Genomic DNA, 25,402 nt, shown 5'->3' on the forward strand with positions numbered 1-25,402 from the left:
CGTTGGAAGCAGAACCGCAGACGGATGGGACCACCACTTCTCCGATGTCGGTCGTTCCGGCTGCTTCACAAATGTTGCCACCTCCACCCCCACCCTTAACGACGGCCGCTACATCATCAGCACTGCAACAGTATGCCAGGGAACTAAATGTTTGCCCCGCAGACAGCAGGACCATAGTGAGACGGGATGAACCGAGCGAGAAGAACATATCGTCAAGCGAATGGGACGCGTAAAGGCGAACCCCAGCCTGACGATGTACAGCAACTACTGCTGTGTGAGACTTAAGCTAACCAACAACCAACAAGAGAGAGACAAGACTGCGCCTAACACACGACGGGGTCCGTGGACTGACGAAACACACGCGGCAGCATGGCAGTTCTTCGACATCGAACACACAAGGAAATGTCGCCCAGATACCGTGCAATTGAACATGGAACGAGTGCTCCATCGATCGTGGCCAGTGTGAGTGTAAAGCGAGTCAAAAACAAAAATTGTAAATATCTAGAACAATAGCAGGATTTTGAGAAGTTTGTTTTTTTTACGACGTTAGCCATTATGGGGGGAAGCGTAACAGTTCGATTTGTAGTTTGCAGTAAATGATCCAAACGAACCGTATCCACGACCGTATTTCCCTCAATGGGGATGGTAAAAATTGATGCAACAATCGTTACAAATGAACGCGGAAGAGCGAAGGTAGCCATTTTAAATTAAAACCCTGCCGAAAACGGCTGCACAAGCAGAAGCGGCAGAAAGGGGGGACACAACCACAACAAGTAACCTGTTCCGAAAAGTATTATACAACAGTGGCGAAACTGGACCGAAACACGGCGCACGGCGCGTGGTGCTTTTTCTGTTGACCAATGGGAAAAACAAACAATTACAGCAAACGTAGACCGAGAAATATTGTGAGTTCAGAGGAACAGAGCGAGAGAGAGAGAGAGAGAGAGAGTTAAGTGAACACGTTGATAACTGCAATGAGACTGACCGGGGTCTCGCCTCTCGTTTGCCTAGTTTAGTCCGTGAAGAATTGTACTATGCGTAAGAATTCGTCCCTCCGTGCAGTGACTGGCTAGTGTTTAAGAGGAAAACCGTTAGAAACCGGGGTTTGTGGTGTGACGTCAGGCTGATGAGAGGCGGTAGAAGCAAGATTTTAAGCGACACACAAATATCTCATTCATTAATTAGTAGCGTGTTCGGCCTGCGACCGCTGCGACCCCGTGAGAACTCCATCCTTTCCCTTGTTCCAACATCGCAAAAACTTTCTCGACTCGAGAGGCAATGATATACTATTTATTGTAATAAAAGTAGAAGAGAAGAGGGAAGAGAGTATATGTGGCGAGAATCACTCAATTATGTTGTATAAATGACTGAGATAGAAAAAAGTGAGCACCGGAAGCGCGCGTCTTCTCGATACGGCGAGAATCGGATAATACTAGCGTTAAGCGCGCAAAACAGCTGTGGCCCCAGCTCGCCCCCAGTAGTGCGGCTCTGCTACACAGCATTCGCCGATGGTCTCTAGAAACTCTGGTGCTCTGCAGATGAAGCATTCTTTGCAGGCACCCACACATGACCTATAATACAAACATACACACGGTTACGTATAATTTCTTTAAACGACAACTAGGTTTAGCAGTACATTTGTGGACACGGATGCATGATTTTCTTAGAACCATCCGGTGGTAAACTTCTTCGTTCTTCTAAAGTTTCTCAACTAAAAGCACCACTCAAAGAAGAGGAACACGGATGGAAAAGGATGTTTTGTTTGTTGTCCCGTATGTGCCACCTGTGAGCGTCGTGTTCTTGTCGCGTTATCGGTTCCGCAGCAACACCTTTCGTTAAGTCCCACCAGAGAACGGAAAAGAGCTTGAAGCGCGATCAGAGCTCTGTCGTTCCGTAGTTTTGATTTACATTTTAGTTTCCCAAATAAAAATCCCTTCGCCAATGGAGAGAGACCACGAGGCAAACGAGGCATTCGGCGAGGCGACGATGGCTAGTTTTGCGCTGCGATCGGTAAATGCATTTAGCGAACGCGAGAACAGATGTAATAATAATTGTAATGTAATGCAATAAGGCGCGCAAAGCAGCAAATACGTGAGCCGTACGCGAAGCAACATAACGAAAGATTGGCAACGACGGGAAGGGATGAAACAAACGTAAAATGCTTATAAATGTGCGAGCAAATGTAATAATGAGCACCCGACGGCAATTTTATAAGACAGAGACTGGGCAAAAGAAGCTGAGAAGCGAGCGCGAAATGAAAGATGATAAATATGCTTCTAAAAAGCTGCGATTTGACACACATACCCAATGGGTGGTGAGGACGAGAAACTAAATCTCCCAAAAACTGTTGTTGGAGGAGAGTGTAAATATGATTTTAATTTCCCACGCGCACCAAATTGGTATTTTCATTACGTTCACCATCTCCCACCGTGTAACTCCGCGTGGTGCACACACCGAATGGCCGCCCCGGCGGTGCGCGAATGGTATTTTCGGAGCGCACAGCATGTAAAATGATTTCATTGTTGTGTGCCTAATTGAGAGAACAATCTTGTTTTTTGCTGACGGAACGGACAACTGTTTTACTTCCTAGTTTAATGTAACATAATCATTATTAGTGTGTCTCTCGCCGCACGCAGATGACTTACACTCTGACTTCTGGGAGAGAGACTTTTCTGGTGCGCGAAATGTGTCATCGTGGCAACGCGTAATGCGTTGTTGCACCAACTGAGGACAAGGGCAACGGCATTGAAATCGGGTATCACTCGCACTCCTTGATCCTGTTATACATAATTGTACATAGCGGACTCTCACAAACACATTTACAAACTGACTACGAATTACTTAGGTCCAGAGACCGCGCGGGAACTGCGTCGGTGGAGAATAAACGCGCGGGAAAGAGGAAGGCGACACAATAAAATTATACTTTCCGACGGAAACGATATGAGCGTAGCATGAGTAAGGTTTATGATATTGAAATATAATAATGATAATTAGTGAAACAGTGATAAAATTTAACCTCTGGCTGACTGTTGGCGCAATTACCTGTACATCCGAAGTATCACCATAGCTGGAAGGACATGGAAGCATCAATCTTACCTCTGTTACATTCGTCCGATATCTGCCGGATGGTGTGGAGGATCAAGGATGACAATCAAACACGATCGAGTAACTTATTTAAACTATCGTCTATTTGTCCCTTTTGCTGGATCTTATTTATACTTAACGCTTAGTCTATGTACATATATTGTCCTCTTGGTTCCAAGGGTTTGGTGAAGCTCCAGGACGCCAGCACTGAAACCTACTCCGCGCCTTCTCTCACCCGTTGCGACACAGAAACGCGACGGCGACGGACGGACAATCGTAACTATGGTGTGTAGGCTTTCTTTTTTGTTGTTTAAACTGTCTCTGTGTTTTCACGGGGTTTCCTTTTTTCTCTCTCTATTGGTTTTCGTCTTTGCGTGTGTTATGGCTTATCGGCTTACAGATTAATTGCGCACATGGCGTCGCGTTTTGCTGTCCCGAGCGTTTCCCGTCCCCGACCCGTCCAGGGCGTTGTTGCCCGTCGACCCCTCCAGCATCTCACCGAACGAGGCACTGTCGAGCAGGGTGAGCAGCGTATCGACGGCGACACCTTGCTCATCGGACGGAACCGGCGGCCGGGCATCGAGCGGAGTGGCCGTGCTCCGGTACACCGGTGGCATTCGAGTGGTGACGACAGCCATCGCTGCTCCCGTGTCCGGGTCGTGATTCACGACGTGCCGTACGATCGGATCCCGGGTGCTGGCCACTGGCACCATGCGCGGAAGCTGCATCAGTGTGTCGTTGGTGTTGAGCCCGTAAGTTTTCACCTTCGAGTGACCCTCGATGATCAGGTAAAGCGGTCCCCGCTCCATCGGTGCCGATGTGGCCGGTTGTTTGTAGTGCGAGAAGATCCTCTCGGTTGAGGTTACAATCGGTGAAGCGGTTGTGGTGGTTGTCGTGGCCGGTCGCACCGTTAGGGGCGGCGAAACGGTAGTGACGAACGGGCCGACCGGAGTGACAAAGGGTGTGCGAATTTCGTTGCTCATCGGGGCCTTGGATGGCTGAACGTATTCCGTCGTCTGCGGCGGATGGAACACCGTTTGGGCCATGGCGTTAATGTTCTGCGGATCATAAAAGCTCGACGTGTACTCGGTGACCGTACTGGTCATGGAGGTTTTTGTGAACGGATATGAGTGTTCGTTCTGGAGGATGGTCTTCAGCAGGGGGCGCTTGATGATCGAGGCCGTGTCACCGGCCGGGGTTGTTAGCCGAATTGTCGTAAGGTACGGTTGCGGCTGCTGTTGGCGGTTGCTGCTAAACCCGGTAGCCACCGGTTGTTGTCCATCGCGATGATGGTGCAAGAACTGTGCTGTTATGCCTCTTTGGGGCGCTGTTTCCGACAGCTTTTGACCTGCGGAAAAACACATCAAAAGAGAAAGCACATAAGACTTTATTTTCACATCCATTTGGCTCAATACATTTTTCCCCGTAAACTTTTACAATAAATCGATGTGCCTCGATCTTCGATTTTTTTTGAGTGAAACTGAAACTCGAATAAGGCGATACATCTCTTGGTTCTTGCATCTTGTGTGGCTCGATTCCAAGATCCTTTTTCAATATTGACGACTGGGGATATAGTTTGATATCGGCTTTAGGAACGCTGTGTCGTTATGCAATTTTGGGGGTTGTTCCGATCTCTCTGTTCTGCTAGGTTCCTCTCGAAAATCTTCGCCCTGTTCATATATACTGAGATACGTATTTGTTACTTTAAAATGACGCTAACTACATTCGAACTATATCTTGATTTTTCGACACGGAATGTCGGTTCTATAATAATATTGTGTAAATAGCTTAGTCTCATTTAGATGCCAATTGGTTAGTTTATTTATAATCCCGTATGCGGGTTGTTACCCTCAAGAGTCTATTTTTAGCTTCGAATTGCGTTGCCAACATATTAACATGTTTCTCGTACCAATTCCCCAACTTTTCGACGCATAAGTATGCCAAACAAACAACAATGCATTTTGAACGGCAAAATGGCACAGATCTGCAGTAAGAATTCACTGTAGTTAAATCCAGCTTTGAATGTTCAGATAACATAATGATGCTCAAACCGTAAAGATTAACCGTAAAGCCCAACTAGGTATTGATTGAATTAACTTAGAAAGTGATATTGTAGAATGACGACAGCGATAAATAGGACTGAACCTGATCAATATCGATCGAGCATGTCACGCTGCTATAGCTAGTCAACGAAGCTGTCCCACAACTCGTAAATCCCTTTAAAAATTATAACAATAACTGGAAGATAAAAATGAATTCCTCGAAAATACAGGCTATATTTTTTCCATATAAATTCAGCAAGCGAATTGTTCCCCTACTTGAGCAAAATATCATTATAGATAGTCAAAATGTACCATGGTCTTCTAACACCAAGCACCTAGGGCTGACACTAGACAATAAACCGTCTTACCGTCCGTCCACACTTAGAAATGTTAGATAAAAAGCTGGACATACTCATCAAACTGCTTTATCCATTGATAAACATAAAATCAAAACTAAATCTTTCAAACAAACTCCTCATATGCAAAACACCTTTTCCTCCCTCTCTTAACCTATGCCTCTTCTATGTGGTCGCAATGCTCCAAAACTAACTTCCAATCAATACAAACCAGGCTGAATAAAATTTTCAAAATGATCCTCAATTTACACTGGAGAACACCAACGAATATGCAATCCCAGTGTGGAATATCTCTGTACTCTTATGTAATCAAGCATGTATGTCTCATAAAGTTTCAAGTTGAATATAACAAAAAAAGGAAGCTTTCCCACGGCTAGGAACGTACCTGCGTGCGGTGGAAAAGGTGCTCCCTGCCGGAACTTGAAGTCATCGTTCAGTTGACTGTCCACTCGCTGCGAGGCCAAGGCCGGGGCGCCCCAGAAGCCGGCGCCATCCTGGGACACTCCCACCAGGTACGGGACGTTCAGTGGCGGCGGCATCAGGATCGTTGGCAGCTCGCGGGTATTGAGCGTCCCAGACCCCGCGCCATGGTGCAGCGCTCCCGATCCCGGAGAGTAGTAGTGGCGGCGTTGTGGCGGCAATCCGTTGTTCCACTGTGGCCCTGCCTCCTTGTGTAGGTTGACGTTGGCCTTGTTCTTCGAGGGTACCCCAAGCAGCAGGATGTCGTTGCCCTGGGGCTTGTCCTTGTTGGCCGCACCGTCGGACCAGTAGCGCACTCGGTCCAGCACCGGTGGACTGTAGTCGTACGTTGGGTCGTTCTTCAGCGGGTCACCTCGGCCCACCGGCAACCATTCGTTGTATTCCAACCGTGGGGAGTGAAAGTTTCGTGCCAATTCTAGCGGAATAAGAAGAACTGAATGTAGAGGGTTTCTTTTGCCTTCGTCGGATGTTCCTGCTCATTTGAGCTTCTGGCTTCGCGAGATCAAGATGAGCTCCACCCCGTTCCGTTCCGTTCCGTCGTGTCATTAAACACACAAATAGAAACTAGAGGACGTGAAGAGTGCTAAGCCGGGTTGCGTAGAAAGCATCGCTCAACCTCACGCCGCGGTACACCGGTGGGAACATTGCTTCCCTGGAGTCCCTGGGCCTTTTTCAATTTCCCTCCCAACAGCTAGTCCACGGCGGACGGTACCGCACGCAGCTCGTTGATCACCGGTTTATCGCACCGACAGACCGGTTCCGTTGCCGCCACGCGCGCTGCGGTGGTTGCCGGCGACATAAACGCACGCCACCCATTCACCTAATCTCGACGCAAGCCCGGCGGCGGGAAGCGAGCATTACACCCTTTCCCAGCGGGCACAGACCCCCAGACAGCAGTGTCTTCTTCTGGCGATTGAATGAATTTCGTGCGCCAAAGGAAAGTGGTGACTGCCGCGCGCCGCGATGAAGACAACAATGGCCAATAAAAACGTGCCGGTCGGGCTGCCGGTGCAATTGCACCACGGATCCGTTAACGACCTTACCTTCACCTCGAGGCTGGGTTGGCCTAGAGGGAAGGTAGAGGCTGCCAGCGGTGGGGATATTGCGCCTGGTCATAGCTGGTGGGCTGTTGACTTCGTCAAGTTGGTCCAAAGCGAAGTCGTCTATGCTACAGTGCCGTCCGGCCGGCCGAGGATATCTTAGAAACAATTTCCCAAAACCACTTGAAATGTCAAAAAAAGGATTGAAATATACAGGAATAAACGAAAAGTGACGACTTAAGACCCACAAAAAATTGGAATGAAATTGAAGGAATTGACCAGAGTTTTGAGAGTATCGCCGACAATTGCACCGGACTGTGCCCTGCCGGACCTTCCATGCCAAGCGTTCTTCCAATGCTTCTGTAGGTCAGTAGCAATGGTGTCACCCATTACCGAGGCCCTCCGTGGTTTTGGTCGTCATTGTTCAAGCTACTCGCCGGTCGCTGCGAAGCATTAACATCGGCTAACCGGCCACTCTGACACTGGGACTTTTCGTCGCTTTCCTTGAACTTGTCCCCTTGTGAAGATTCGAGTTCATTGAAAGCGACTTTGGGAAATGACCAAACTATCGTGGCCGCCGAGCCTATCCGAAAGTGTCTCTCGATCGGCCGAGACGGTTACCTAATTGGCGCTTCCCAGTGCAGAGAGTGCAGATCGTCTTTCCCGGCTTCTTACACACCGGAAAACACCGGAATGGAGTACGCCGGAAGGGTTTTCAGAAACAGAAAACAATCGATCATCGAACCGACCGCCGCCGAGTAATGAACCGACCCCCGCTTGGCGCTGCTAAGTGATAGTTGACTGATAAATCTTCCCGCGCGGAAGTCGCTGACGACAACGATCACGACGATGATCACGGCCGTGGTTAGAAAGTGAAGCCCGTACTGTTTTCCGTCGATCCGCCAATCACTGTGTTGCACCGCGCGCGCTTTGTGGTCGATCGGCGGAGAAAGATGAGTCGCGGATGGCGAAATGCAACCGGTAATTTAGACATTTACCCCACCGGCCCGCCGGCCACGGGGTGATAAATAGCCGGCAATGAGCGTTGGCTGATGACAAATTTATGTCCACAAATTGATTTGCTTGGGACTGGCGAAGATGGGTCGCGAAAGTGAAACCGTTGCCCGGGCTATTTTGAGCCTGGGTCTTATCAGTTTCCATTATGCCATCATTAAATTGGAAGGGAGTCGCTGGAGTCGGCGTGGAACATGTGGTTGAAGTTTACTGTCTCTTGTCAATTCCGGGCCGCAAAAAGGGCCCGCGCCTGCCTGGTGTTCGGACGAAATTCAAACCGAAGGTTCGTCGCTTACCGAGTCAGTCTTTCGTACGGGATTGACCCTGATCGACGGGTTTTACAGCCCAGTTTCCCAGTTTAGACAAAATAGAAAACGCAGTAAAAGCAGAATTTGCAACCACGGAACGCACCGTCAGATAAGATCCATGTTTAATTTACGCTCTTTTTCGCCCATTCTCCCCAAACCTTGCCGAGAGCCGAGAAACCGTCGTTTGCCTTTGTTTTTGTTGATTAGTTCGGAGTCGGTCGGCGCGTCGCACAGTGCTCTGTGTGTGCTGGACTCCATTCATGTTCCAAGAGCCATTGAGAGCTGCTCGCACGTCCGCACCGTCCGCCGTCGAATGTGCGCCGCGGTGTGAATGAAGTACAAACAGAAAATACATAAATGGTTAAATAGCATAAACAAGTCCAGGACGCCGCTGGGGCCGCTGTTTGTCTTCGGAGGGCCCGGCGGTTCGTTCACTCGGGACGCGACGGACCCCAGGAGAAAAGCAATGGGACCGTTGTGTGACCGTTTTTGTTGTTGTGGCCGCTGCGGCCCTGCGAACGCGTCTTAAAACGCCGGTGTTGGTAGTTTCACTAATGAAATCAATAAAATATTTTAGTTGATTATCGCGACACCCGTGGCCCGCGGGGTAGCGCTTCGGCATCGCGCCTGGGAACGCAGGCCGGTCCCTGCGCGTCCGTAGGGCTTGTGAGGTATTGTCCGCTTGGGTTGGCGTCGGACGGTCCCGGTCCCAAAATGGTTCTGCCCGATTGTGGCCTGCCCCTTACGATGATCGCGCAGATGACCGTGGCCCTGGCAGTGAATGTTCCCGACCATCCGCAGACCATCGCCAGCATTTCTCTCACCGCACCGAGGATCCTCGCAAGCTGTTGTGGTGGTGTGGTCGTCGCGGTTGCGGCACCGCGGGCGATGACGATGATGGCCACAAACAAACCCACCCCAAAGCTTAAGAGACTGACGATGGCTTGGGGCTTGGCAAGCAACGGATCGGTTTCACCTAACTGCTGCAGACGAGGTCAGGAGCAAGCGCAGCCGTTTCGCAACAAAGTATGGCATACTCGATCGTGACACGATCACCCCGGCTTTAGCCGACCTCCATTCGCATGAACCAAATTTAACCTACAAATTCTTGTATTTAGTTTCTCACATAGCCAGCGTTGAGCTGTACCCTTTTCTCTCAAAAATTCGTTCGCTGAAAAATTCTTCCGACTTTTCGCAGACTCAGGACGCACTAGCTGTCTTTACCTAATTGTACAATGAAGCTTACACTTTCCTTGAATATTTCAATTTGATTTGAATCCAATCTTTCTCTATAGTTTGAGGCAGGCATCTTTGCCTTGTGATTTAAAAACAATCAAGGCTTTTCCATGTTGGAAATCAGGAAATTTTGATACCAATCGATTCACCGTAGATCTATCGACATTATCGTCACAATAAAGAGGCTGGTAACCGACGATCAATCTCAATGGGATTCACTTTCTCAGCAGTTAAAAATTCGATAACGTAGGCTTGTAGAGGAGAAATAGAATTTTCACATGCCACCAGACGGGATTCTGAAGTTTAAGTAGTTCGTTTTCTACAAGCATGTGTGCATGTCAGAGAAATCTCGTAACTTTGAGACATTCTTAAACTATCAAATAAAACAGTTTCACTACTAGGGAATATCAAAGTCATATAATTAGTTACACCAATAAATCATCAAATAGTTCGATCATGATGGTGATCATGATTAATTTACGTTCTGAATTACTTTTTCCATTATTAAACTATCTTCAAGCTAAACGTTCAATGTTTTTTAACCACCATTTTTCTTTTCTCTCTTACGACTCCCTTTTGAATACTTCTATTTGAACGTTGAAAAAGTAAAACAAAATATAGCTTTTCCAGTCATTTGCCTTTAAGACCAAGACAACAACATAGGGCAATAGGACCTCATCGTTCATTGCAGCTATTCACCGGTATATAACGAATGTGTTAGATAAAAATGGTAGTCAACCATGAACTTACCATGCATTAAGTGAATTTTAATTAGAGATATTATTTTTAAACTAAACCAAAAGCGCAGTTTAGTAAAGCTAGAAAGCTGGTCCAAGGTGTGTCCTGCGTATTCAGCAAGAATACCTACCATTGTTAAAGCTAATATCGGCCGCACCATCGCTGGCAAGGATTGAGATGTCGTGGGATTCGCTGCTACCGCTGCCAAGAGCAAATCCGTGCGCATCGCTAGTGTCCACCGTGATGCCCAAGACGAGCAGCACCCAGCAGAACACGAGCAGCAGCCTGTGGGGTCTGCTGTGGCTCCTCATCATCATCTTCACTGACCGATCGGTGGCAGGTGGAGTGTCTCTTTGCTGGACCTATTCCCCAAAAAGACATAAAGAAATAAAAAACGGAAAGTTTATGGGCGATCAGCGCAAGGTGATTTACGGCACTGGCTGACTGGCCAATTTTCGCCATTTTTTCGCCGGTTTGCTGGCTGCCCCTTTTTTATCGCTTCGTCGAATTTCCGTCGACCACAATATCTGGTGCAAACGATGTGTGTGGGGTTTTTTATTGGCCCTCTGGCGTTGTGGCGTTGTTGTGTCAGTGTGGTGGCGTCATTACACAATGGTATCAGATTTCCCGCCGTCGCTTCTTTCAAAACGCGCGCTGATTGATCTTTCGACTTGCCGGCCCCCCGTCTCGGTTACTTTTAACTCGATCTCGCGATGCATTCGATAATGCTCGCCGTAATGGGCGCACACCGAGCCAGACATTGTTGTGAAATCGGTAATGATGTCGATCACGCCGTGTATCACCGACCGATCGACACCGAACAATGACAACGTGCCAGCGGTAGTTCCTGCGCTGGGTTTGTGATAACAAAGAGCACAAGAGAAGCCACACGCGGTCTAAACGGTCTATCAATCAATATTACATAAAAACGGGGGCCACCGCATGGTTTTAGTTATGCTACGAGTGCACTGGCCACGGCACTGCTAGGCCCGGAAACTGGAGCCATTGAAGAACCCGGGTATGGTGATGTGGAGTGCCATCAACAATCCCATCTCGATGCAGGAAGTGGCCGTGCACTTGCCTTGCCAATAATTGATTGAAAGTAAAAGTTTTCCACCTGGCGCACGTGCGAGGATCCCTTTTCGGGTGGCCGATAGTGAAACTTTCCGCACCACATAATCCAACGGGCCACAGGTGGAGTCTGTGAAAAGTGGTCTCACTCCTCCCGGGCTTAGTGCTGCTCAGCTGTGAAGGGCCCACGGTAGGGTTCCGGAGTGCCGGAACTGTGACTCTGCGCGATGATTAATCGAGGTTTGGGTAGCTCGGATGGTTTCGGACACGCCGAAACACACAAAAACACATTCAGCCCGGCTCAGCGGAAGACTCGGACGTTGTTATCCGTAATATGTTTCGCAAGCACCTCTCACCGTCTTTCATCCGAGAGCTGCTGGACGGTGGGCTAGTTAGGCTCAGCCGTTGGCCGCTGCTAATGAGCAGCTTACGCTACGCTGACTTAACACACGAGCTCCTCGCGGCGTTCGAGATGAGTAGATGGCCATTTATGGTAGCCGAGGCCGAGCCGATACATGCCGGAAGAAGCGCCAGTGATCATGCGGCGCATTAGTAATATGATTTCTTATTTCATTACTTCATTACTTTTGACTTTTGATTCACTTTGTTCGCTTCGTTCATCAATTTTCAATCAATCATATTTTTTTTCTAGTTTTCTTCATACTTGTTGAAGAAAACTAGTTAAGCTTATTAAACACCATAAGTGAATGAAGAACTTGATTTTGTTAACTACTTTTAAATGAAAATCCTTCAATCGTTTCACGAAGCCAAGTAATTATTAGTTTTATTAGGTTGACTAAAGAGAAATCTATTATTTTTGGGTGAATTTGAAAACATTTTTTAAGATTTGATTTAATTTTGAAGAAGATTTAAGTTTCCGATGATCAGATTTGTGTCAAATATGCATCGTTTTGTTAGAAAATTTGAACTAACCTTTCAAATACAAGTTCAAGCATCGGAAAATGTTCAACCGTTTTTGTATATCCAAATGAAAGGGTGCACACCTTTTGACCACCCTGTATATGTAACGACTCTTCGAAATTTACAACGCGTTTAGAGATGCGTTGCGTTAAGAGTGAATAATGAAATACACTTTGAATTAGCGGAACTCAACATACTGTGAGTTCAAAGACTATTCGTTTTTCTTGGGAAACAACGACTATTCCTTGTCTGGGATACCTCGGGGGGTACGTCTGGGCTACATTAGCTTAATGCTTCTGCTGTTAGCAGCTTTTGTGGCATAATTTTCCGATTGTGGTATCATTAATCGTATTTCGAGTCCGTTTCTTACCTATTATGAAAAAAAACAATATTTCCAATCGAAGTTCTTCCGGCTCAGAAAACGTTAACCCCCCGGGAACCTTCCGTGCACTTCCGTGGGGAAGCTGGCTTAAAGTTGGGCTTAAAGTTTCGTTCACTTCACTATTAGCCGCGATCGCTGCGCAACATAGCCTGGCGTAGTAGATCGTCACATTGACACACTGGCCGACTGGCTGGCGGATAGGCCGAAGTCACGAAGTTCGGAATGGACCAAAGCCGGGGTGACGCACACGCGGAAAGAGATGAGAAAAAAAACGAAAGACACAATGAGCGACACACGCGAGAGGCACAACAAAAACGGCAAGACATGTGCCGTGTTAAGCCCTATTTAGGGGATTTATGCGACAACGCCGAAAGGACGCCGGACCGGGAAAGAACAAGGAGAGTGGTGCCCGGAAAGACAGACACACCGAGACAGGGAGAGAGAGAGACGGAGAGACGACCTAAAACAAACCGAAAAACACGACTATCGCTTCATTAAAAACCGCTTTGAACTTGACCGAAATCAATATTTTCCCAAGACCACTTTCGACGTTTCCGACCGACCGACGAATTGTAGATCGTTTCTGACACATCGTAAGTCGGCGGACCGCCGCCGGTACCGGTTGCGCCAAAAGAGCGCAAGGGCGGAATAAATAAACGCGACACAACAGAGGGCAACATTTATGCTCCAGCACACACACGCACACACACGCGGTCAGGCGCGTTTATGGCCACACGGTAAACGCATGTATCCGCGCGGGAAGTACACGACCGTTACGCACGATTTCCGTGGCCTGGCGGAGGCTCTGGGAGGATCGCTTCCTCCGTTGTGTTCGGTGCTTGTTGTTCCTTTCCTGGTTTTTGTGGTCGGTTCACCCTTTCATCCACCCACTTTTGCACTTATTATAATTCACTTATATGTTGCGGGCTTCACTGTCCTCGCCGAAGTTCTTCGATCGCCTTAACTACATATTTTCACTCATCTCTCTCTCTGTCGATGGCACGCCTTTTTAGCTTTGTTTTGTATCTTTCTTCCCGTAACATCCATCATACGAATCCTTTGCGTTGTTCTTTTCACTTTCTTCGTTTTGTTTCCATTTGCAACATCTTTATGATCGATTAAACTTATACATCCCGCGATGCGTTATTTTTTCTTTCTTTCTTTCTGTTTTTCCCTCCATTCCGGGTGAATGTTTTCGTGAACGGTCACTGCGCGAACCATCGTAACAAGATCATCGAAAACGCTCGAATGCAATTAACACATCAATCCGCGATCAATCTTTCCGTCGTTGGCACCTTCCATTTTGCGGTCATTTACTTTGTCGGCAGATTTTTTGTGATAAACGACGGCACGGAGAACGACGGGTCCCTGCCGAGCGGGAGTCCCGGCTCCTGGGCGTGAACCTCCAGGACCCGGGGATCAGAGCTCCTTCGGAAGGAAACTCCACTCTCACTCGACAGTGGCCGGTGCCGTTAAGTTGTTGTGATGATGATGATCTGTGAAATCATTTCGATACGCCATTTTCACCAAATTGTAGCCAATTTTGCATATCAACCCAATGCTGGTAACATTATTCAATCGAACGCACACGGTCACAGCGTACGCGAGATGCGACATTTGGAAAGTGTTTATAAAACATTCATAATGTTTTGGTAAAATTTTCTTTTCACGATCGTGGCACATATTTTCCAGGCAGACATTGAACTTAAACAAATCCTCTTTTCACGAATCCCAGAGTGAACACACTGATGGAGGACTGCTAATCGAAAACTACTCAAATTCACCACAAACTAACCTTAGTGTGCCCGGAAATGCAAATTTTCGAAATACGAATAAACTAACACGCCGGACACTGATCACGATCCACAGGACACCGAAGAAAGCCGCGCCGTGCCGTTGTTTTTCGCAGAGCGCGCGCCAACGGAAAGCAAAACGGTTCGCTTGCGTATTGTGTTGCTGTTGCCGATCGACTGATCGCTTGATTTGAAAATGAATTAAATTTTAAATCATGATCATCATCGCCGCCCGTCGATCGGGTTGGTTCGCGGTTTGTGCGCGTTCGCGTGTGTGCGCGTTTTCGTTTTCCTTCGCCCTGTTCGTCGTCGTCTGGTCCTGCTCTGCACCACACACTTTCTCTCTTTCACTCAGGGAGGGAGGTCTCCAGTGCTTCCTCAAGATCGCACCACCCAGCCACCCGGCCACCCGGCCACGGCCGTGGGGATCTCTGTTGGTTCTACGCAGTTTTCATTTTCGTGCACCAGGCGCATTGATAGGTTGCTTAAATAGGCTTTCCTTGCCTATTTAAGGATTAAATAGGATAGGATTTACATTGGATTTCCTTGCCATTTCGTGCAGCAACTAAAAATACTAAATTTGTTTCCAACAACACCAAATGCGACAAACTGAGTTAAAAATGATATTTAGGTGTGACTAGTTATTGTTTCTCGTCGTTTGTTTGCTTATTCCGTTACTAGAAGCCTTTTCCGAGTACATACTGGATTGTTCAATAAGTTTTGCGATTCAGTAACAGCGCGCACTGCTACTAGTTAAAACTATTTCGGTTATATTGGTACACTCTTCATATGAACTTCATTGGTATTGACGTGTCACAGTATTTTTTTTTCCAATGCAAAAAAATGAAGTATCGTTCAGTGAAGGAATTTTTATTTTTGGAAGGTTTAAAAGCAAAGGAAATTTACGAACGAATATTGAAAGTATATAAGAACTCTTCGCCTTCAATTAGTACATTAAAAGGGGTGTTTCTGAGTTTAAACGTTGTCGTACGAGCCTTGTTCTACGGAACAAATACGGGAAATCGGAGTCGTAGAAAAAATACAGGATGTCGTATTCGAAAATCCTCGAGTGACTGAAAGAGATTTAGTATAAGCCTTAGGCATTGGGCAGTTTTTGACTGCAGTGTTGGGTTTGCAACAAATGTATTGATGTTCATTTCAAACCATAAAATTGCGTTTTTCTTATTGAACAGCCAGTTTTTCTTATTGCCGATGTGCGAAACTGTGGCTTCGGTGGGTCTACTTTTGGCGGTAAGACGGTTTCCCTTACAATCCCACCGAACGTCGGAGTCAGTTTGAGAGCATCATCTAAACGCTGCGGATGCTCCCAATTCGTTTATGAATTTCAATATAACAACTTAGACTAAATCCATTTTCTAAATCACCCCACCGCTTCAATTTCGTCAGTTGGAAGTCAGCTCTTTGTAAATGACAGCAAACTGACTTACGTTTATTGTTTAATGCTTCTGCTAACTTGCTGCTTGAAAAATTGCAAAATTTATTCTGTTTTTTTCCAGCGAGGTGCATGTTTAACGTCAACATTTGGGGAACGGAACGAAACAAACACTTCTGAGTCCGTAATAACCTAACAATGTGATGTAACGTAACAGTCACATTAGATCCCAGCATGGGCTTTCTTCGTCCCACTCTGACTTCCAGACACTTATCAAGGCGCGCGTGGTGTCGTACGCGATTCGTGCCCCCCAAAAGGGTCCCACCCGAGACCCGAGACCGAGCCCGTATGTGTAGCCCGGTCTGTTGATTTTCTTTCCCTTTCTTTGGAACTTTCTTCCGTTGCGTGTGGCGCAGTGCGTCGGCGCAGGCGGCTTATCGCCGTCGCCGCCGTCAGCCGCTCGTGTGCTATCATTGCCCTCTCTTTCCGCCCAGACGGTCGCGGGTTCGCGGTTTTTGGCGCACTTTTTCCCGCCACCAGCACCATGCTGCTCTATCGGGCTCGTCCATCGGCGCTCTCTATCGCGCATTGTCGCCCGCTCGGGGTGGTGTGCCATTGTGCCATCGACGGCTCGTGGCCCGTTTGGCGGGGATCGGGTCTCGATTGTTTCACTGTCACTTTTGCTAACAACGTCGTCTCACTCGATCTCACGACCGGTGCGGTGGTGATGGCGAAAAGCCGTTTCCATTGCGTGTCTGGCCCAGAACGGGGTGACCGACGGCACGATTGGGTCACGTCGAACATGAAACACATTCGCATTCGCGCTGGTGTTGCGAAGACGACCGAAGAAGAAGAAAACCGGACCGACCGCCAGGCCCACCCGGACTCCCTATCGGGCGGCCGATCTTTGCACCGCTTTTGCCGAAGTTCGTGAATGATGGAAGATGAAGCTTCACGCCCCGCAGCGAGCGGATCACGCGCCGATCGTTTATCAGTTTACGCGCGCCGCATTTCCCCCCACGGGGGCCGACAATCTGCGAATGTTTTTATTTATGTTTTTTTTCGGGGGGGCTGGGACGCCTTTGTTGACGCTCTCCCTGGAGGTGGGTGTTTCGTTTGCGTGCCTGCGCCGCGCCGGAGGATAACTGATCCTCCGCTTCGGAAGGATCGAAGGAGAGTCGGGCGGCGGTAGGTCAACTGTAACATGCCCGTAGTTAACCTTTAACTCTGTGTGAACTGACTGTGAGGGGCTTTCCTCACCTGCTCACTCACGCACGCACGCACGCACGCACGCACGCACGCATGGCCAAGTGGGGGGCTTGGCAATGAAAATTTGCTCACCATCCTGTCGCCACCGTCTCGTCCATGATCTCGAAAAGTGGCCATGCTCGGCCGTCGCAACTCAAGATGGAAATGTGGCACAACATGCACACGGTTTGCTCCACATTTTCGGTATGATGCTCAATTTCGGTGCGCCATCGAAGCTTATCGTTACCGGTAAGACTGTTTGGCCAATAGCGTATCTGTGTGTAGGTGGCTCGAAGTCTCGCCATCAGTATAGCTGAAGAATAGTTGTAAGTAATGATCATCAGCTCCAAGTTTTGATATGAAAGGCTACATCTCATTACACTTTACTGATAGTAAAATTTACTTTAATTTACCAGGTGTAAAACTTGAACACCGAAACTTAAATAGCCCTAGCTGTTAATTAGGTCTTTCTGCTTATGCTTATGTTGTCAAAAAACATGACGTCGTTTTCACATCAGGCAAATGATTTCATGTCGAAAAAAAAATAAGCTCCTATAGCACCTGATGAAGCATTCAATTTGAACCATGTATTGGTCGACAAATGACCAGGATGGGCTCCGTGCCAATGCGTCTGGACACAAAGCAAAATTGCTTCAAGATTTTGTCAGCATTTGTCTGGGAGCTGCAAACGATAGTTTTCATCGATTATTGTAGTTGAAAAAATGCTTAAGAATGAAATCTCTTGAACGTAAACGAAACTCTAACCGGCTGAGTAACAACTTCGCGATGGGCTCTGAACGACAATCAATAATCAGTCTGAGATTTCGCTCACCTCACCTCAATGATATGTAGTTTGAACTAAGGCATCAGATATGGCTAAGATAAATTTATTACTTTGGCGAACATTGCTCATTTTAATACATTATGCTTTCGCGATTGCGTTCCGATAGCACTTTTCCTTTCGACAACAGTCATTCTCATCATACATCAGCGTTACTGATCGCAGCGATGTGTGGCTGCCTGCGCCGCGAAAAGTTGGTCCCACAGATTGTCCCGACATCACCGACGATCCTCGGCAACAATCGGTCGTGCGAAAGTGATGTCGATAAAGTGTCAGGTGAGTATCAAACATACAAAGGAAAGGATGCGCGTGCAGTGTTGATTCTGCACTTGCAGCTTGCGCCAATCTTGGCGGCGCTATCGATGTTATGGCAACACACCGACGAAAGGTGGCTTATGAAATGGGGCTTGTATGATTTAACCTCGCCGAGCATGCTGAGGTTGGCCCTATCGGTGCCTCGGGTTATGCCTCGGCGCAGTACCTAGCAATTGACGTGCCTCGTCAGCTCTCGAATCAACGGCTCCACTGATCGCTCCGAAATTGCATGGAATCAAACGAAAGTGCAGTTCAAGATCCCCCTCTCGTGAACCGGTCCGTCGTTTCTCCAGCCCATGGGGAGCTCCACTAAAGAGGGTAGCAATGGTACGTGAAACAATGTACCGCCCGGCACACGGTGACACGAGGGTGTTCCGCTCGAAGCCCAATTCGAAAGAGAAGCTCCAGTCCAGGGTCCGGCCAACGGTTTGATGAGCGTTTGTGCATAAATCTATGCATAAAGTTCAAACGAGCGGTTTTCGCACCGGTCATCGGTCGCATAATTTGCTCGTCGAACACTTTCTTCCTGCTTTTCGCCACACACGGGTGGACAGCCCGGGTCCGGGTTCCAGTTTGGCGTTATGGAAACACAAAAACGAGACGGCGACGCTGGCGACCGACGCTACCGAAAGCAACATTTAAGAAACCACATTATGCAGCCCATGTCTGGCGTCGTGGTTCGGGGTGAAACGATGCTCCAAATGTGATCGCGATGATCGCGACGGCGACGACGACGACGACGACGTTGGGAAAGGTTTCGCAATTTGCATACACCACACCAGCCAGCCAGCCGCGAGGCGATAGAATGCCGATCACGTAATGGACCCAACCGACCAACTTTCCAACGCAGTCGCAGGACGTAGACGGCGTGTGGTGTATGGTTTCGAAAACAAAAAACGAAAACCCTCGAAACGTTTTTAGTTTTTTGGCTCCGCCACCAGCTAGCGTAGGTGTTTCGAGAGAAGGTGGTTCACATTTAACTCTATCGGCCACCAGGCCACCGTAACCGGGTAATCTCCATCGAGAATGTGTAACGGTGTTACGCTACTGCCCTGCTTTTGGCTGATATCGGACAAAGTTCACCCATCTTAACCATTTAGCCACCTAATGTAATGTTTTTGGAGCTAGTTTGGGGAGCCTGGCTTGGGGTCGTAATTGAAGATCGTAGGTTCTCAACGCAATTTTCGCTGCACTACGCAAATCACCACCAGCGAGGAAAAATTACATCATTGCTGTGACTGTTTTACTAGAAGTCTATCTCCGGGAGACAGACCAAAAGCGAAAGGTTTTAAAATATTGTAGCTTGAACTTGAAGCTAAAAAACAGCGTTTTCCTTTTCTCTTTGGTTTATTTGCTAAAAGTTAGGTCTTTTTGTCCGCGACGCATTCGAACTGACAGCAAACATGTGAAAATTGCACGATGTAAAAATTTCAACTTTCGGCTTACTGTATAATTTTTGTGTAAAATGAGTTGACTCTGGTTTCGGGCTCATCTTTCGCTTACCAAACTACCGGCATGGACGTATGATTTCTCCGTTGTTTTTTGGCTAATAATAATAACTTGAATTTGAAATCGAAATAAATAAGTGTATAAGTGATCGGCACCAGCGCACCTGGTGGATTTACCAGAAACTATGGCTAGAGCGATAGATCGCACGCACATCTAGTAGCCATAGAGTAGATGCAAAAAAATAGAGAAGCGGAAAAACACTCGATAGACAGTGAAGGAAGAAAGAAAGGTTTTTAGTTTGTCGCTGATTCAAGAGTGAATAAATTTAACAATAAGGATGGGTACTAGGGATGTGAAATGGGATACATACGACAAGACTGTGCGAAAACAATCGTGATCAAAGCGTGGTGAAGTAGCCCAAACGGTGGACAAACCAGGATGCACGGCCAGGAAGGTATTTATGGTGGGGCTAATGGGTATTTGGTGAGACTTGAAAGGAATCATTTACTCATCATCAACAGTTGCTTCGGTGTGGCCTTACACTAAACTCAAATCTCTACTGTCATTCGCAAGCACCGTTCGAAGGTAGCGATTGACCAGAAACGGCCAGAATCGGTCAACAAAAGAGATGTTATGTTCCATCAGAAGAATGAACATTGCAAAACTTCCGTATTGGTAAGAAATTGAGATCAAGAAAGCACTGTGAGAACAGGTTGCTACGATTTTTCGATAACAACAACCAGGATATCCAGTTAAGAGTCATTATTAAACTACCTTTTAAAAGGCAACAATATTGGTGTTGCATGATACGGTAAAACAATAATTTTAATAATTACGAGGAAGGATACGAGTAAGGATTACGAGAGGGTGTCCGTTCGGAGGTTGCGAAAAACAAAAAGGACCCAGGACAGGCACGAGTACAGGTTTCAAGCACACTAGCGAATTGTACTTCTTTTATTACACCGATGTGTGTTTTCGATTTTCATAAAAATACTAAATTCTAAGAGCTAATATTTTAATTTAAAATATTACACACAAAACAAAAAGAATTAAAATCACAATGCCGACGCTAGTAGCTTCCAAGTAGCGTGTGGAGAGACTGCAAACGGAAGTAGTGAGCAGTAGTAGGGATCGGTGATGGTGGCAATAGCAGAAGCAGCCGTTTCGCTTGCTACAGGTATTGATCCTGCCGCCGGTCCTGAGGCGGATCGGATAGGCCCCGGGGCTCGGATCGGAGGAGCCACCTTGTTATATGAGCATCGCCTTGACGCCCGCGATCGGTGGCATCTCCTTGATCGTGCGGCGGAACTCTTCCACCTCGCAGCAAAGTACATATCCGGCCCGGGCCGTCCGCCACGCGTCCTCCTCCCGTAGCTTCCTCAGCCACGTGACCTGATCGCAGAGGCTCACGCAGAACGTGCCCTGCTTCTCGAGCTCCTGCTCGGTGAGCTGTGGTTTGCTGAAGAGCGCGAACGCTAGTGCCCGGTCGCCGGACTTGACCACCGTCCAGTGGATCTTCGGCACCGGGAAGCGGTTCTCGCGCACCAGAAACACTTCCGCGTTCTGGTCGTGCTTGTCCTTCAGCGTCATCACACCGTGCGCCCCGGTGTAGATCTCGATGTCGGGCACCTCAAGTGCCCGGATGTCGTGCAGCAACCGATCGTAGTTCAGCAGCAGATCGCGATCCTTCACGATCTGATAGTTCCAGGCCATTTTTAATACTGAAAGATACTGTCGGTGGGTAAGAAGAGCTTCATTGATGTACCGTCGGGACTCGATTTTGGGAGCATTTTTCGCACCGAACACACCACGGAAGCGCTCGACCTGGTCGTTTATGTTGAGCGCCTTGCTGAGATCGACCTTATAGCGCTGGGTCGGGTGGTACCCGTGGAAATACGTCGCGTTGTCCTTCACCTTCAGCGCCAGCTGCTCGACCGTGTTCGCTCCGGACTTGACTTTCGTGTGAATGAAGTGCGTTCGGCCGAGCTTTGCGTCGTAGCAGGCTTCGCCCAGGATGTACGACTTGTTGGTGACCGGGTTCGTGAAGCCATACTCGATCGAGCGCAGTGCCGACGGACAGCCGCGCACCGACACGATGATCTCCTCGATCGGTCGCTCCTTGCAGGACAGTGCGGACACGAAGTTCTTGTCCTGCCCGTTGACCACTACAAAGAAGTTGATCGATTTAGTCTCCAGCTCCAGGATTACACTGGACGATGACGGTACTTACCGAACGTTTTGTCCTTTTTGCACTTGGCCCACAGTACCTTCTCGGAGGAAAACTCGCGAAAGTAGTTCGGCGAACAGGACAGCACCACCTCATCGCCGGTGGCCAGCGTGATCTCTTCCAGCTCGAGACTATCGTTCTCTGGCGTAACCAGTGCTCCGTTCTGCGTGAATATCAGCGGCGACGAGTAGGACCAGTCCGGCTTCAGCGGCACCACACAGCTGCTTTCGACGGCTGTAATGAGAAATTGTCGGAATAGAACTGATACTTTGTTTTAAATAGCTGTCTGCGGTGGCTGTTCCGGACAAGTTTAGATTGGGTTTTGGGAGGACGAGTGCTAGGATTCAAACCGGGGAAAGGTATTTCTAGTAGGATGAGCTATGAGAAATGCGGTTGAGGTTTCAAATTAAATTTATTTACATGCCGCATGCGGATTTCTTCAAATTCGTTTCGGTTTCTACCTCATCTAGAGGTTCAAAACGGTCTCCACGGAGCGTCCGTTTGATTTTTAGCGAATCACGAGGAAGTTTAACTGAATCGGGTTTTCTTGGAGAGCAGAATTACCCAAACGATCCATAATTCCCAAATAACATTCCTTGTTGACGGCTTGTTTCGCGGTTTGTTTCTAGTCACCGTCGACATGTTATTACAACGTTATTAAAACCCCCAACACTCACGCTGAAAACATGTGCCGCGTTTCGCCCCAACAAATACCCCATTCTATCGCGTAGTGTTGTAAACCGATCGGAATCGGTTGATTTCCAGTGGGATTTTACCGAGATCATCACGTTCTGTTTTTTTTTTTCAAACACACTGACGAGGTGGTGGTGTGAACCTTTCGACGGGCGAAGGTCAGACAGGCTTGCGGGACAGGCTAGTCCTGCAGACCCGCGGACCCCAGGTCCCGCGAGTTATCAGAGTAACGAAACGCGTCAACGATCGTTCGGACGATTGTATAGATTTATGCCACGATTAGTTTGCGCGCCCGCCCGGCTTACTTTGTTGCGCTGAGGATCACAGCGTCACCAGCCAACCATCATCATCATCATCAACCGCACAACCACCGAGCAACGAGCTCGTCGTCAATCAGCAATCAGAGGAATCAAGGCACACACTTTGTACGTTCGACCGGTCGTCCAGAGATCGCACCCATCGCATCAGCCCCAAGGAGAGCTGATCCGCCAGCAGGGAGTAGCGCTCCCGAGATTTCTGGATCGCCCGTGGACGGCGTAGTACGGGTCACCGGAGCATACAAAAAAAAAGAACCGGCCACTAATTGATTAAGTTCTCGGCCTCCCGGACCACGAGCCTTTACTTCACTTTTCTTCCTTCGCTTTGTTCAAACAATTTCAATTGCGATTTTACATAAATTGTTTTTCATTTGACCTTAGCCGGGGAGCTACGTGAGACTTCACGGCGGCGGGCGCGCTACGCGAAGTGTGTCTGGCCCCAGGTCCCGGCGGGGCAGATGTGTGTCAGCTGCTTGAGCTGGTCACACAGCGAGTGCCGCGATTTAGTCCACATCAGTACAAGTCTTGTACTACGAACTCCTGTCTCTCTCTCTCTCTCTCTCTCTCTCTCTCCCCGTTCACAGCGTCATTCATTTCGTCACTGCCCTTTGAACGCACCGACTCCGGCGGCCAGCAGGAGACACTACGGCGCGCGCCCGCACTCTACTTATGCTCGTAGCACTGTCCGCCTTCTCTGTCGCCGCAATCAGCGGCAATCTCGGCGCCGTCCCTAGCAACTGGACACGACGACGGCCAGCTGTTTTGCGAGCGAATGGTTCTACAGCGACGACGTAGACGTATCGCGCGGCCTTTACTACGTGTACGCGTTTCGAGCACCGGGGAGCAGTGTGCCTGATGATAATTCATTCATTGGGCGGTCGGGTCCCCAGGAACGCCACACCAAACACTATCAAGGAAGTGCGCGCCGGACAAGGCCGGCACCTAGTCGGCGTTGATCAAGACCGATCCGAAAATGTGCTCCCTCAGAACTTCCACCATCAGCAGAGAGCAGAGTGGTTGGTGCTGATTCTGATGATGATGGTGATGTTCCTGGTTTGAAGCCCTTCACTCGCTACGGCGGTTCGGTGCGTGGATTGGCCAATAAAGCCGCGGGCCCACATGTGACTAAGTGTCCGACACACACCGTGCCCTGTGGCCACGGTAGAAGTTGAAATGCGCAATTGGATAAATGGGCCCCCGCCGTAGGGTTGTTGTTGCATTTCCGGAAACTTCGCCAGCTCGCGGCTCACGTTGCGGAAGACTCGGCGCTGGCTATGACGTGTGCCCTGGGGGGATCGTACGTGATTCGCTGCACGGGGCACCAATGTTCTCGAACACACCCACTTTTACCGCGGCCGGGGAGCTCCTATCAGGCCGTACGCTAAAAGAAGGCATCCTCAACCATGCGGGAACAAACAGCAAGTCGTGCAGGGTGAACAAGGGCGAGATTATCTGAACTATCCGTACCATTTCCGGCCGCCCGCTGACGTTCCGTTTGCAGCGCCAACAGTAGCAGAACGGCAACGATTCGGTGCATCCTGGCGATCCCCGAATTCCGGGACAACACAGCGCGACGGTTGGGCTGCTGAGGGCCTCCGCAGAGATACGCTTACACACGGGGCTTCTGTTCGTTATCACGCGTTATGATTTGTTATGATTTGTGCCTGAGACCTTGGAGGCACCCTACGACGATGGTCTACGGTACAGCTTCACTGGTACACGGCAGAGCACACGGGCCAGCATCGAGCACACGAGTGGTCGGAACACACGAAAAGAAGAACACAAAACCTAAAATCGCTTCTCGCACGTCACTCGCTGACGACCAGCAGCAGCAGCAGGACGGTTCACTGATCTCCGGTCCGGTACAACTAGCAACTGGCAAGCGCGTCTATAGAGGAGAGTGTGCTCCACAGCGACCAGTCCCGTGAGTACGGCAAGCCGAACCTGCAGGAGCTCGTCCCGAATTGCCGCCGTTTGAATTATCAGATTGCAACTAAATTGTGGGACGAGCGTTGATCTGAATTTATACGGCCTGCGCTGGTGTCTGTGTGGCTGCCCTGATTGCTGGCCGGACGCGTTGCCGACTGGGAAGATACGCGGACGGCAGACATCGATCGAGTGGCTGGAAAGATCCCGCCGTGTGTTTGAGTGCATATGACTCGCAGCGCGATCGCGCCCATTTGGTGGTAGTAGTCGGCACACCGAGTCCGATCAGCGAGAGCGATCCGCGATCGTTCTGGGAAATTCTCGGAATGTCACTTGTGAGAGGATATGTGAGAGAGATGCTGCATTTTGCGGAGGCGAGTTTCGCCAGCTTGTTTGAGTTCCATTAAAGAATTTTGTAGTGTTTCCAGCTAGTAGTGTGACTAAAGACCATAACATTACACACGGAGTACGCTGTGCTCAATCTCGGGATCGCTCTCTCTCAACACCACTCTCAGAGCGTTGACTGTG

The 25,402-nt window shown here is 48.6% G+C and overlaps 2 protein-coding genes across 3 annotated transcripts; both read right to left on the bottom strand.

Moving 5' to 3' along the window:
• Positions 1-3,485: 3,485 nt before the first annotated feature.
• On the bottom strand, positions 3,486-10,609 carry LOC131207739 (uncharacterized). The gene is made up of 3 exons (XM_058200364.1): positions 10,429-10,609; positions 5,868-6,377; positions 3,486-4,432 (listed from the first exon to the last, which is right to left on the bottom strand). The coding sequence occupies exons 1-3, from the start codon at positions 10,607-10,609 to the stop codon at positions 3,486-3,488; spliced, it is 1,638 nt and encodes a 545-aa protein (XP_058056347.1).
• A 10,020-nt stretch (positions 10,610-20,629) lies between these two features.
• Positions 20,630-24,627, bottom strand: LOC131209221 (uncharacterized). 2 transcript variants are annotated; one of them, XM_058202232.1, is made up of 3 exons: positions 24,416-24,627; positions 21,942-22,172; positions 20,630-21,876 (listed from the first exon to the last, which is right to left on the bottom strand). In XM_058202232.1, the coding sequence occupies exons 1-3, from the start codon at positions 24,483-24,485 to the stop codon at positions 20,960-20,962; spliced, it is 1,218 nt and encodes a 405-aa protein (XP_058058215.1). In that variant the 5' UTR covers positions 24,486-24,627; the 3' UTR covers positions 20,630-20,959. The 2 variants fall into 2 exon arrangements, with proteins under 2 accessions (XP_058058215.1, XP_058058214.1); XM_058202231.1 differs by having other exon boundaries at positions 21,942-22,199.
• Between the last annotated feature and the right edge of the window lie 775 nt (positions 24,628-25,402).

Source organism: Anopheles bellator, chromosome 2, assembly GCF_943735745.2.
Source record: "Anopheles bellator chromosome 2, idAnoBellAS_SP24_06.2, whole genome shotgun sequence".
NCBI classification, from domain to species: Eukaryota; Metazoa; Arthropoda; class Insecta; order Diptera; family Culicidae; genus Anopheles; species Anopheles bellator.